The 13866-nt window shown below is 41.1% G+C and overlaps 1 protein-coding gene across 5 annotated transcripts in view; it reads right to left on the reverse strand.

Annotated features, from left to right (window-relative positions):
* The window catches only part of ptk2ba (protein tyrosine kinase 2 beta, a), a 366968-nt gene that overhangs the window by 115262 nt on the left and 237840 nt on the right, over positions 1–13866 (reverse strand). For all 5 annotated transcript variants that reach the window (XM_039749531.1, XM_039749530.1, XM_039749527.1 and 2 more), the window contains exon 13: positions 2094–2140. In XM_039749531.1, the coding sequence (XP_039605465.1) occupies positions 2094–2140 (47 nt within the window). The remainder of the gene's footprint in view (positions 1–2093; positions 2141–13866) is intronic.

A 13866-nucleotide genomic window follows, 5' to 3' on the forward strand; every position in this document is an offset into this window, starting at 1 on the left:
AGGGGGACTTTGAATAATCAAATACTAACTGGGATAGCCAAGCAAATAACAAATCACAAGAGCAGCAGTTTGTAGACATAATCAGTCACTGTTTAGAACACAACAACATGGAGTGAAGCCTGTCTGGATTTAGTATTTTGTAATAATCAGGAATAGAATTGAGGGTGTAGAGGTGAACCACTAGGGTCAAGTGACCAGAATATAATACACTTGTCAGTGTTTTAGAAGTAAACTGTTAAGTTTAACTGTGGTACAGCAAGTTGTGAGCAGATGTGGCAGAGTCTAAGGAGGATACACTAAGATAAGCTTTAAAGTGCGAAGACAGCATAGCAGGTTTAAAAAGGTCTTAAATAAAATGCCAGACAGGTATATTTCTAAAATTTGGAATCAATCGGGAAGTTTAAATAATAAAAAACCTCTGCAGTGAAAACAATAAAGAATTGGAAAAAATGTTGCAAAGGAAAAAACAGGCAAATAAGATGTATGACTAATAACTGCAATTGTGAATCGTAGGGCATAAGAGAACACGAGTGCAACCGTTAAGAAGGACATAAGAGAGGAATATAGCGAATAAGACGAAACATGAACAAAGGGATTCTTTCAGTATTTTAGTATTAAAAGCACTGTGAAGGTGGAGATGAATTTCATCAGGAACAGTAAAGAGAAATTTAAAAATACAGAAAGTGAAACTGCAGATGCCCTAAACTTACATTTTTCTGAGGTCTTCACACGTGAGCAAGTGGATAACCTGCCAGCAGTAACAGGGACTACTAAGGAGGTACTGAGGGATTTGGAAATGGTAAAGAGTGAACAACTGCTCAGTTTAAATAGGCTGTAGTAGTACATAAAGAAACCTTTTACGCATATTTTTTGGAAATCACACTGGAGAAATTCCAAAGGATGGGAAAATGGCAAATACTATCCAGTTATATAAAAAGGGTGTCTGGGAAAACTCAAGCAACTATAGGCCAGTAAGCTTAACATGCATGACAGGTATATTAATGAAAGGAATTATTAAGGTAAAGATTGAGGAACACATGGCAAGGACAGCAGTTTTACTGAACAGTCAACGTGGGCTCAAATGAGGGAGGTCGAGTTTTACTAACAGGCTGGAATTCTATGAGGAAGCAAAAAGATCAAAGTGGAGCTTTACAGTCAGTCAAGTCAGTTCCCAACCCACTATATCCTAACACGGCGTCACAGGGGTCTGCTGGAGCCAATCCCAGCCAGCACAGGGCGCAAGGCAGGGAAAAATCCCTTGGCAGGGCCCCAGCCCACCAGAGAGTGGAGCTGTACATTAAATGTTAATTCTTTTTTCAGAGCATGATGGAAGACTGACCGTGAGTCTGTTGTTAGCGAGGATTTTTTCCATTTTAAGATCACTTTCTAAGATCAATAGGAATAACTTACTGAAGATGGCAGTGATGCTGTGTGCCAAGAGAAGGTGCTACTGGGAGTAGCTAAACCATCTGACTGGCACCTCTTATGAGATTATTTATCTTGACTTTCAGAAGGCATTTGATGAGGTGCCACATGAGAGGTTTGGTATCAAACTTAAAGAAGTGGCAGTTCAGGGTGATGTTTGTAGATGGGTGCAGAATTGGCTCAGACACAGGAAGTAGAGGGTGAGGGTGACAGGAACCTTATTAGAATTGGCTGCAGGGGTCTGTTCTGGGGCTGCTGCTATTTTTGATATATATAAATGATTTGGATAGGAATATAAATACCAAGCTGGTAAAGTTTGCAGGGGATACCAAGATAAGTGAATTGGCAGATAATTGAGAATCCATTGAATCCATCATCACTGAGGGACTTGGACAGCTGACAGGCCTGGGCAGATTTGTGGCAGATGAAATTTAATGCCAGTACTGGAAATGTAAAGTATTACATGTAGGAAGTAAATATGTGACGTTTGAAGACGCAATGGGAGGTCTGAAACAAGAAAGTACATCTTATGAGAAGACGTGATTAAACAGCACATTGCTGACTTTCATTTCTGTGTGAAGGGACTTGTGGTTACAACAAAGGAAATGACCGCAAAGCTGCTACTGCAGAATACACTTAACATTTTAAAAGAAATGTATTTCACTTACCACTATTATCTCGTTGAAAATTCCTAGATTTTCTTGTCTCTTTATCCCTGAACCAGAAAATAAACAAAAAAGAGAAAATGATTAAAGCAAATGAGTTTTTTTTTTTAAAATACAAATTACCAAAACATTCATTTGCAAAGAGCCTATCAGAACTATCAAAAGTATCAGCAGGTGTTCTGAAATTATCAGCACATAAAATGTGATGACTTACTCGGGTAGCCCCTTTCACGGCCAGTACTCACTGGTTTGAGCTCAGTCTTCTATGACTAGTCAGACTTTTAATAATTATATACTGTAGAATTTGATACTATCCGTATGTATGGTGTTCGTGTCAATACCTCGACTCAATACAAGTTAGAAGCATGCAATGGGACTCTGCCTCTGTAGTTAGACCATAACGTGGCAAACGTGGGCGCAGTATTGCATGATTGGTTAAGAATGTTCGAATGCTTCAGTGACGCCGCTGGACGGCTGAGTATAGTAAGTCACTGTTGGTTCAAGCAGATAACAGTAAGTTTGGTTGGTTTTTGGAACGTTGGTTTGGTGGGGCGTACTTTCCAGGACTAACATCGTCGACTGACTTAAACCCTTTGACAGCTCCGGAACCGTAAGAAATTTAGAACGTATCGCCATTTGCTTGGTACGTCGAAATCTATCTTTGGGCAGTTCGGTTTTGGCATCCGTCCTTCTGACATCTATTGGCAAACTGAGTAATGACGGCTGGGTATTAACAACGGTCATTGTTTAAATTTTAGCCGATCTCAGATCTAAAATGACCACGCCAACATAATTATTACTCCGACTCTGATTAGAGTCGTAAAATACGGCTTGTTTTGAAAATTTGTTTGATGGAAAATCAAATGAGGTGCGCCGAAGAGCTGAGTTCATGTCTCGTAGCCCCGTTGAAACAGGAAGCTCTTCATTACATCGGTCGAAAAGGTCAATTTTAAGCATAAATCAGTGCCATGATAACAAAATCATTTCAAGGACTTAAAAAAACAAATAACTCTTTGCAGAGAAAGTATGGATTTCACAAACATAGAATTTGTAGCCTGATTCTATCTGGCTCCTAGTCACTAGTAATTATATACAATGGATTCAAAAGTCTTCAGACCTTGTCACTTTCTGCACACTTTACTGTTTTGTAGGTTTAATTTTAAATGAAGAAATGTGCCATTTTTGCCCAACAGTCTACACCCAGAAGGCAAAGTAAAAACAAGTGATTACAAAGTTTTGCAAATGTATTAAAAATGAAAAAGTGAAATCTCTCAATTATAGAAATACTCACTGCGTGGGATTCTCTGGACAAAGAACGGGATAAAAAAAAGCCCAAAGGCTCTCTAGCATTTGTCAACAGGGAGCGGCGTCAGCTAACTCTTAAGAAGTACCCAGGGCAGAGGATGTGAACCCACCTGTGCTTGCTGCCCCGCTGGCAATACCAGACCTTAAATGTATGGCTGGCATACGAGTCCTATTAATCTTTGTCTCAAAAAAATACAACAAAATAGTCAATGGTTGTTAGTGAAAACTTCACGCCTTGCCCTCCGTTGTTGAGGTGTTTCCCTTGCAGATTGTTGCTTCATTTTGACACTGTGTTTCTTCATCTGTGTCCTTAGCACAATGTTGTTGTCGCACAGCAGCGTTTGTAGTGAGAAATGTGGTGCAAACGCTGAAAAAATGTAAAAGTGAATGTATGCGCCATCTAGTGGCTGTGGATAAGCGTGAGCAGGGCAGACTGCTCCACACACACACACAAGTCTTTCGTTTATATACAGTATGCCTAATTGTGGACCCTTAATTCTGTACTTTGTAGAAGTCCCTTTGGCAGCCATTCCAGATGCAGGCTTTCTTGGATAAGTCTCAACAAGCCTTGCACACCTGGATTTGGGCATTCTTCCCTCAGATCCTCTCAAGGTCCTTTACTTTGAATGGCAAGCATCTGTAAACTGCCATTGAATAACCCATAACGACAAATGTTTAGGAAAAGTTTGCAAATTTATTAAAATATGAAAAATTGAAATCTCTAAATCCTAGAAGTATTCAGAACCCTTTGCCGCGGCACTCCAAATTGTGCTCAAGGTGCCTCTCGACTGCTTTAATTAATTATTCTTGAGATGTTTCCAGAACTAGACTGGAGTCCACCTGTGGCCTATATTGAATTGACTGAAACTTGATTAGAAAGGCACGTGTGTACCCGGGTAGAGAAGATCCCAGAATTCACACTGCATGCCAGGAATAAAAAACAGCCATGAAGTCCAAGGAACTCCTGCTAGACCTCCACCATCAAACTGTGGTGAGGCACAGATCAGTGCAAGGGGGTTAAACCATTTGTAAATATTGGTGCCTATTTTCAGGGGCTCAAAAGTATCTGGGCAAACTAACATAATCCGAAATATAATGATCAATTTCAACATTTGATGTTAAGTCCTCTCCAGTCAATGACTGCCTGAAGTCTGAACCCACAGCCACCTCTAAGTGCTGGGTTTTCCAGGCGAGTGATACTCTGCCAGGCCTTTACTGCCGCTGTTCGTTGGACTTTCAGTTTTGTCTTCAGTAAGTGAACTGCGTGTCCAGTTGGGTTGAGCTCAGTTGATTGACTCGGCCATTGAAGAATACTCCACTACTTTGTGCTGAACAGCACCCGGTTTGCTGTCCCAGTCGTACTGTGAGGTGTCGTCCTATCTGTTTTGCTGCATTTGTCTCAATCTGAGCAGACAGTATAGCGCCCTGCACACTTCAGAATTCATCCTGCGACTTCTGCCAGCAGTCACATCATCAACAAACACCAGTGACTCACTTCCATTGGTAGTCACTCGTGCCCATGCCATAACACTGCCTCCATCATGTTTCACATATGATGTGGTATTTTTCGGGTCATGGTCTGTGTCTTCTCTTTTCCATACTCTTCTCTTTCCAGCATTCTGGTATATATACAGTAGATCCTCGTTTCATTTGTCCAAAGAAAACTGTTGCAAAACTGGACTGTTTTTTTTTTAGATTTTATGGTAAAGCCTAATCTCTCCTTTCTATGCTTGAGGCTTACAAGTGTTTTTGCACTTTGTGGAAAATCTTCTGTCTTTACTTTCATGAAGTTTTCTTTTCATTGCAGACTTTGGTAGTGAAAGGCCAACCTACCAGAGAGTGGTCTTGGTTTGGCTAAATGTCATGAATTGGTTCCAGCACAGTTCACTTCCACGATTTCCAGGCCTTCTGGTGTTGCTAAGCTCATCAGTGTGTTCCTTCTCTTTAATTATGTACCAGAAGGTTAATTTGATCACTCCTGGTGTTTCTGCCGTCTCTCTAAAGGGTTTGTTTTGTTTCCTAAGCCTAACGTTGGGCAATTTTTAGTTGCATGGACAGCTCTTTGGACCTCATATTGAGAGTTCACAGCAACACCTTCCAAATGCAAATTCCACACTTGGAATCAACTCCAGACCTTCTACCTGCTAATGAGGGACCTGTTGACACCTGACTATGGAACAGCTGGTCAGTCAAATGTCCAAATACTTTTGAGCCCCTGCAAATGTGGGACCATATATATAAATGGCTGTCTTTGCGACGATGTGAGTCCACTCCAGGCTCCCTCTTCACATTTGAGAGTCTCTCAAACCCAACACCGCCGATTAGTTCTGACCGAATGAGCTGACAGATGGGGACAAATCACACAAGGGGTTCGGCGTAAAAAGTGTTTGGTGCTTTAATTAAAAAGAATCAAAACAAAACCAAAAACAGAGTCCACATTCATAAATAAATAATCCATAAAAACAAGTGGAGGATAAAAACACAATAAATAAATCCATTAAAAGCAGAGGATAAAAATGCAGTCACTGGCTCCTTCAGATCTTTTCTGTATGATCCCAGCCCACCTCCTTCTACGGCGGAGATTCAGCAGCCATGATCATCATCCCCTGACCCCCTCACAGCGCAGCCAGACCGTCTGAGGTTGGCACTCCTCCCATCATCCTTCAAGAACCCGCAGTCATTCCTCTGATCCCTGGGGAGGTCATCCGCAATGTTTCCCCAATGTTTTTATTAAACCTCTTAAATTAATTCTGAAAATCTACACTTCAATCAGGTAATGATTTCTTCATTTCAAATCCACTGTGGTGGCATACAGAGCCAAAATGATGAAAAATGTGTCACTGTCCAAATACTTATGGACCGGACTGTAAAATGCAATGAGTGTGCAGAACGTGAGGGGCTCTCTCGAGTACTTTTTGTAATTTTCTGCTAGTGGGCCGAGCTAAAGCGGTGCTCCATAGTTAGTGCTCAAGTCAGGGACACAGAGAACGTAACTGAACTGCCAGGCCTCTTGATGCAGGACTTTATTTTTCATCCTCTTTTCAGTCACATCTTATTTATAAACGTCTACACGTGGAAGTGTGTCTGTCTGTCTGTCCGGCCCGGAAGTGAGAGCTGGAGTCGGGGTGAGGGATCCACCTCTGAAGATACACAAGCGAGGCCAGCACGTTGGCAAAACGAAACCTCCGAAGAAAGACAAAGTCGCTTAGCCGGTAATGCACAAGTGATGCAAGTACATCAGCAAAACAAAACCTCCTAGCAGAGAGACGTTCAGAGGAGTTCCTTTCAATTACCTGACATCTCTGTGTTTCAATTTTTTTTCTGACGATTTCAATAGTTTCTAGGACCCCAGGCTTTTTACAGCACAGACTTACACAGCTAGTTGTACTATAAATGGAACAATTTCACATCTAAATGCCTGTGTTTATGTCCCACTCCAAATAAGCAGGTTGGTTTTTAGATGAGTTAGAATTCTGACACTCATTCCTACTGACCTTTTAATAGCACATCATAAGGATAATTCACGAGCCGTGTATTTAATGTTATTTTCCTGTCTTGTTGTAAGAACATATTTAAAATTCACAATTCTTCCATCCAACTATTCATAGTGGCTCCAAAATCCGTACTGACCCCAACTCTCTCTTCTGTTTCTTTTTCCGGTTTCTTTGTGGTGGCGGCCTGCGCCACCTCCACCTACTCAAAGCATCATGATGCTCCAACATTGATGGACTGAAAGCCAGAAGTCTACGTGACCATCATCATCAAGTCCTTCCATGAGAACCCTAAATCCAAAGAGGACTGTTTCATTTATGTTAGGTAGAATGCCCAGAGGGGACTGGGCGGTCTCGTGGTCTGGAATCCCTGCAGATTTTATTTTTTTTCTCCAGCCTGGAGTTTTTTTTTTTTTCTGTCCACCCTGGCCATCGGACCTTACTCTTATTCTATGTTAATTAATGATGACTTATGTTTATTTTTTATTGTGTCTTCTATTTTTCTATTCTTCATTTTGTAAAGCACTTTGAGCTACATTTTTTTGTATGAAAATGTGCTATATAAATAAATGTTGATTGATTGATTGATTGATTATCCAACCCACTATATCCTAACTACAGGGTCTGCCGGAGCCAATCCCAGCCAACACAGGGCGCAAGGGAGGAACAAACCCCGGGCAGGGTGCCAGCCCACTACAGAATTCACAATCCTTCCATACGTCCAATCACTTCGCATCTGCTGGTATTGTAAGGTCATTATTCCAAATGAAGAGTGAAACAGCCGAGTTTCGTTTCAAACACGCTTGTGCAAAACTGACACTAAAATTTGTTTTGCAAGTGATTTTCACAAACACAAAACTCACTAAAAAGATGTTTGTCTGTTGATTTGTGGGAAGCAAGGACTGTTACTTCTTAAGGCCTTGTTAGCTTCATACTGCAAGTCATCAGTAGCACTCCTGTAAAATCAATTTTATACTTTCTTACTTTGTACATTTTTTTTTTCAACTTGACATATTACACATTTTCCACATGAAGATGCCCCAAAATGTGCCTCCATAGACAATATTTCATTTTATCCACTGATGGCACTGTAACAAAACCCCACAATTCTAAGAGTGCTGAGGCTGGCACAGATATGCATAAAAGTAAATGGCCGTGTTTAATCAAGAGATTCTACGGTCAAGATTAACCGAAACTGTAAATACAAAGTGGGAGATGTTAAGACTGCTGTCCAGCAGGGGTCAGTGTTAGGGTTGCTGCTATCTATCTACTGTATATAAAAGTCAATGTGTGTATGTACTGTATGTATGTTCCAGCATCACTTCTGAACAGCTTGAGCGATTTTCATGAAACTTGGTACACGTGTTCCTCATTGGTCGACTAAAAATACTGTAGGGTGAAATCAGCCGTAACCCACCCGCTTCTGGGTAGGGTGGGGGGTAAATCTTATAGTCTTGTATGCATGTTATCATTCAGTAGACATTCGGAATGACCACCAGAGGGCAAGCTGGAGGTGACTGCCAGCATTCCTTAAGTTTGACCACCACCACCACGGCGTGCCCCTGTTGGTTTTGAAATGAAATAGAGTTCTAAGCGTGCAAATGTGTGTGTCTGTCCGGCCTGGAAGTGAGACATAGAGTCGGGGTGAGGGCTCCAGCTCCGAGGATACGCAAGCGAGGCCAGCACACCGGCAAAGGAAACCTCCTAAGAAAGACAGTCGCTTAGCTGCTAATGCACAAACAATGTGAGCACGTCGGCAACACGTATCCTCCGACAAGAGAGATGCCCAGAATAGTTCTGACGATTTCAATACTTTCTAGGATCCCGTGCTGCTTACACAGTTAGCATACAGCAGGTGACTGCCAGCATTCTTTAAGTTTGACCACCACCACCACAGGCCCTGTTGCTTTTCAAATTAAATAGAGTTGGCCAGTTCCGAGCGTCAACTGGATGATAACATATACACAAGACTGCAAGACAAGGACATTAGTAAGTCTTTATTGTTTGTAAATTTATTTTTATTTTTAAAGTTGTGTTTTTTTTTTTTAAATTATGTTTTTTTCAAACGGGCAACTCTGGGTATTTCAGCTAGTATTTAATATACATAAACCAGTAATGGCGCACTGCACGACATTGTGCAGTGAATCCACGTGACTTGAACATTCCTAGTTTTCCTCCTCTTCCTTTCTCTGTACGTTTATCAGTCGTTTGCTCAGAGGTTGATGCGCCCTAGCGGCTCACTTATTCTCTTCTTCCATTGGCATCTTTTCATGTTAATTAAAAACTGATTTTTCACTTAAGCTGGCACTTAAGTCTTCAATCTGCCTCAAGAATGATTTAAGATATTAAGAGATAGGAGAAGTGACAGTGAAGGTGGTAGGGATGAGAACGGTACCCGAATGCATGCGCCGCACGGCCGCCCTGCTGTCTGCTGCCAAGAGTTGATCCTACAATAAAATAAAATAAAAATATAAAGAAGAATAACCTTGGAGGTCAATCATCACCCTGGAAGCGGATAGTAGACGTCACGTAGTATATGAGTACCAAATTTCAGGTCAACAGGTCTAACCGTTTGCGAGCGACAGATGATTTAAAATCCTGCACAGACAAACAAACTGCCATGGTAGCGTATTAAATATAAAGATAATTCAGATAGGAATTTAAGTAAAAGCTGGTTAAGTTTGCAGATGATACCAAGATAGTGGATTAGCAGATAATTTGGAATCCATTATATCATTACAGAAGGACTTGGACAGCAGACAGGCTTGGGCAGATTTGTGGACGATGAAATTTAATGTCAGTAAATGTAAAGTACAGTAAGACCCTGCTTAACGAGGGGGATACGTTCCAAGAAATCCCAGTGCTAAACGAAACAGCGTTAAACAAGGTCATCGTAACATGTAAATAATGGGGACAGGTGAAACAGGACAGAGAATTAGCATTTGTTTTGGTATTATTTTGTAACATATATAATTACATTTTTTTTTATTACATTAATTATAGACTTTTTTATTGCCAATATCGATTTTTATTCATAAATCATTCATGAAAATCAAAAATATTCGAGTAAATACATAGTTTATGTTTGTGACGAGAAAGGTTCTTCCTCATTTGACACTTTTTGTTTTTTTGTGAAGAAGTCATCTAACGTCGTTTGCCTTTTTCTCTGTCGTTCAGCAAGCAATTGTTGATAGCAAGACATCACATCAATGACACTTTGTCTTGCTTTTGAACTTCTAGCAAAATTTGGATTGTTTTGTATAAAGTATCTATCTATCTATCTATCTATCTATCTATCTATCTATCTATCTATCTATCTATCTATCTATCTATCTATCTATCTATCTATCTATCTATCTATCTATCTATCTATCTATCTATCTATCTATCTATCTATCTATCTATCTATCTAAACTGATCCATAATTTCCGTAATAGTGGCTAAACCTTTTTTTAGAAAATCCGTTGAAAGGTTCTTTTGTTCCTCATCTTCAGAAACACTAATTTCGCTAATTAATCGTCTGAGCACCTGCATTTTACTTTCCAGCGAAATGCTTTTTCTTGTCACTTTACTTTGTTTTTCTTTGCAGCCACTCATTTTAAAACTAAAAAGGGATAATTGTTATTTATTACAGTAAAATAAAATGTTATGCTTTTATCCTTAATCAATAACGTTGATGACCAATCATAAATGAACAGTGATGCAGCAGGCATACGTAATGAACTGTACTGCACTGACATCAAACACGCCGCAAGACTGCATGGAAGTATCTAATCAAACTGTGCAATTGCGGTGAAAACCAACATTTTTGCCGAAAACTGCACTTTTGAGCGACTACAAAGTGAATCAATTGAAAAATTAGAATTAAAAAAAAATACGTAATACAGAAACAGCGTTAAACAGAGCAGCGTTAAGTGGGGCCTTACTGTATTACGTGTAAGTAGTATAAATGTGAGGTCTGAATACACAAGGGGAGGTCTGAAAATCAAAAGTCCACCTTATGAGAAGGAGTTAGGAGTCGTAGTGGACTCAACTACCAGACAGGCCTTTCAACAGGGCTAACAGAAAGTGAGGTTATACAGCGCCCTATGTTAGGGTACAATGTAGCGAGTTCCTCTTAAGTTGGTTGAAGAGCCCAGCACACCCAACCGTCCTTATCATGCAGTCTTACTTGCTTTACCGCTAGCTTCTTGTTTTACATTCACATTCCCAGCTCCTTCTTAAACAATCGTTCTGCTCACTCTCTTCTTTAAAATACGTGCCTCCCTGCCTTTTAAAGTCAATTCCCCTTACGTCACACCAAAGCACGTTTTGGCAAGGACCCACAGGCATGGTTTGGCCCCCTACTCCTCTTAAAGAGATATCCCACAGACAGTTATTCCCTTGGACATACACTTCTAAAGGGAGCAAGCAGCAGAAACAGTTAAAAGCACACAAAAAATATGGGACAACCATTACAACAAGTCCAAGGAGGTGATACTCAAGCTTTATAACACACTGATGAGGTCTCATCTGGAGTCCTGTGTGCAGTTTTGGTCTCCAGGCTACAAAACGGACATAACAGGACTAGAAAAGGTCCAAAGAAGAGCGACCAGGCTGATTATAGGGGGGCTACAGGAGTTAAGATATTAGGAATGATTAAAAGACCTGAGCCTTTTCATTTGAAGCAAAAGGAGATGAAGAGGAGACCTGAGTGAAGTGTTTAAAATTATGAAGGGAATGAGTCCAGTGGATCAAGACGGTGACTTTAAAATGAGTTCATCAAGAACATGGGGACACAGCTGGAAACCTGTGAAGGGGAAATTTCACATAAACATTAGGAAGTTGTTTTTTTTCACACAGAGAAGTGACAGAGTGGTGTGGTAGACAGTAGGACTTCAGAGGATAGGATTGAGAGGCTTTGTTGGGCTGAATGGCCTGTTCTCATCCAGATTGTTCTAATGTTCTCCAAACACCCAATCAGGGAAAAGGATGCTTGGATCTGGGCGATTTTATCGTCAGAATCTCACTAAACATTGACACTCATTTTTAATACTCTGTCACACACGTGCACATGGGAGGCAGCTAAAGGGTTTGAATACTGACGATTCCATGCTTGACCAGGGAGGCCGAGGTGCACTGATTTTCTCTCTCAATTCTCTGCAGACCATTCACGGAAAATTCCACTCGGTTCCGGCACCTATAGCGATGTCACTTCTGGCTAACGGGCCCCACGTTAGCACACGAGGATGGCAGTTCTGGGGCAGATCTATAAAGCCGCCATCTTTACTACAGCTCTTCTGTTTTGTTTTGGACATTAAGCAAGGCACAACTCCTCAAAATGTATTCCTTTTGCAGCCAGGATATAATATATGGGTAGCTGCCCCAAATCTTTTTATATTTTTATATATTTCTATTCTTGTGACAACTCCCAAAACAAACATACTGTAGAATACAGAAACATTAACACCACAACCATATTTAAAACATCCCAAACAAGTAAATTATAGGAAAAGCCGATGATCAATCCAGATGTAAACAATGAATAACTGGTGATGATGGCGGTTGTGTTTCCCCTGGCAAAAGAACTTCCTGAAAAGAAAGTAACAGTGAGTCCCACCAGCAAAAACTGAAGTATGTTTATGCCAAGGTGATGAACCTCCTGTCACAATGAGCAATGACAAACAGAGAAGGAGACAGGCAAGATGTTGGCTATAAGTCCTCGCAACGTCCCTGCAGTCCTGAATTAACAGCGCCACTTTAAGGCACCAGGCCAGTCCCAAGTCACCTGTCCGGTATAAGTGATAGCAAACAGCCATATGTTACAAAAAGAGTTTCTATACTGCCACAAACTGGAGAAGGTCACTCCGACCCAAACCCACCTGACCTCCACGTGTATTCCCCTTATTTAACATAAAGCTTGTCAACAGCAGGACACACACACACACTGTACCAGGGCACATAATGGCTCACGTCCTGTCCTGTAGCACACACAATAGAATGTGGCCCTAGGCCTGACTAGGCCCTGGCCCGTTCACAGGCTTATGTTGTGTCGACTGGACTATGAACATTTTCCAACAGTTGCTTAGTGACGAAATTGAAGTGATTTCCACTTTTCTGCCAAGCATCAGAGGGGAAAATAACTGCAGCCAGCGTGAGAGTGTTCCTGCCTGGAGAACCTTGTCTTTGTGAAAGCTGCGGGTGGGTGGATGTGACTCATACGGCTAAAGTGGAGCCTTCAGATATGGTATTGGCTCTCAATAACACAGCTTGTTATATAAATCAGGGAGCAGATACGTCTACATGAAAGTTGGGATGTCCTCAAAACTTAATTACCAGTATTGAAGCTTCCTAAGAAATTTTTGATTTGAAAATAAATGCAACCATAATAACATAATATTCTCAAACCAATTCAGGGGACCAATTCTTATTCCACTGGCAATGTTGTAAGGAAGGGTGCCAGTCATGGGGAGTCATTTAAAATCTCTAGTTAAATTACAGCCAATGTCACATTGCACAACGTTTTGTTGTGGGGTATGTCAGATTTGACGATCACAGTTCCTGCACCTCAAATTACCTGTGTCTATAAATCACATTTACTGACCAAACGCCGATCTTCCAGCACAGATGTGGTCGACCCATTTTGTGAAAGCCAATGGCGTGCTGCCGTCTTAATAGCATTACAGGACCCCCAGGCAAAGCAGTGCGCTGAGACCCCTACCTACATAACCACTCAAAGGAATAAAAATGTAAAGGGTCGATAAAATGAAATGTACTGTGACATGTGAGTCCCTGTCTTGCACCTCAAAACACGAGGCTGAGTCTCAGTACTTTAGCACAACCAGCTTTATTCCGCTTGAAACAGGAGCAGCACGGTTATTTATTGTGGCGAGATCTATCACTTTTCGGATTTGTTTTCACGGCGAACTGCCACAGTGGTGACAGCCCGCTGTTGCCCCGGCAACCGACAGGCTATCTTCCACAGACGCGGCAATCACACT

This window comes from Polypterus senegalus, chromosome 3 (assembly GCF_016835505.1).
Source record: "Polypterus senegalus isolate Bchr_013 chromosome 3, ASM1683550v1, whole genome shotgun sequence".
Classification (NCBI taxonomy): Eukaryota; Metazoa; Chordata; class Cladistia; order Polypteriformes; family Polypteridae; genus Polypterus; species Polypterus senegalus.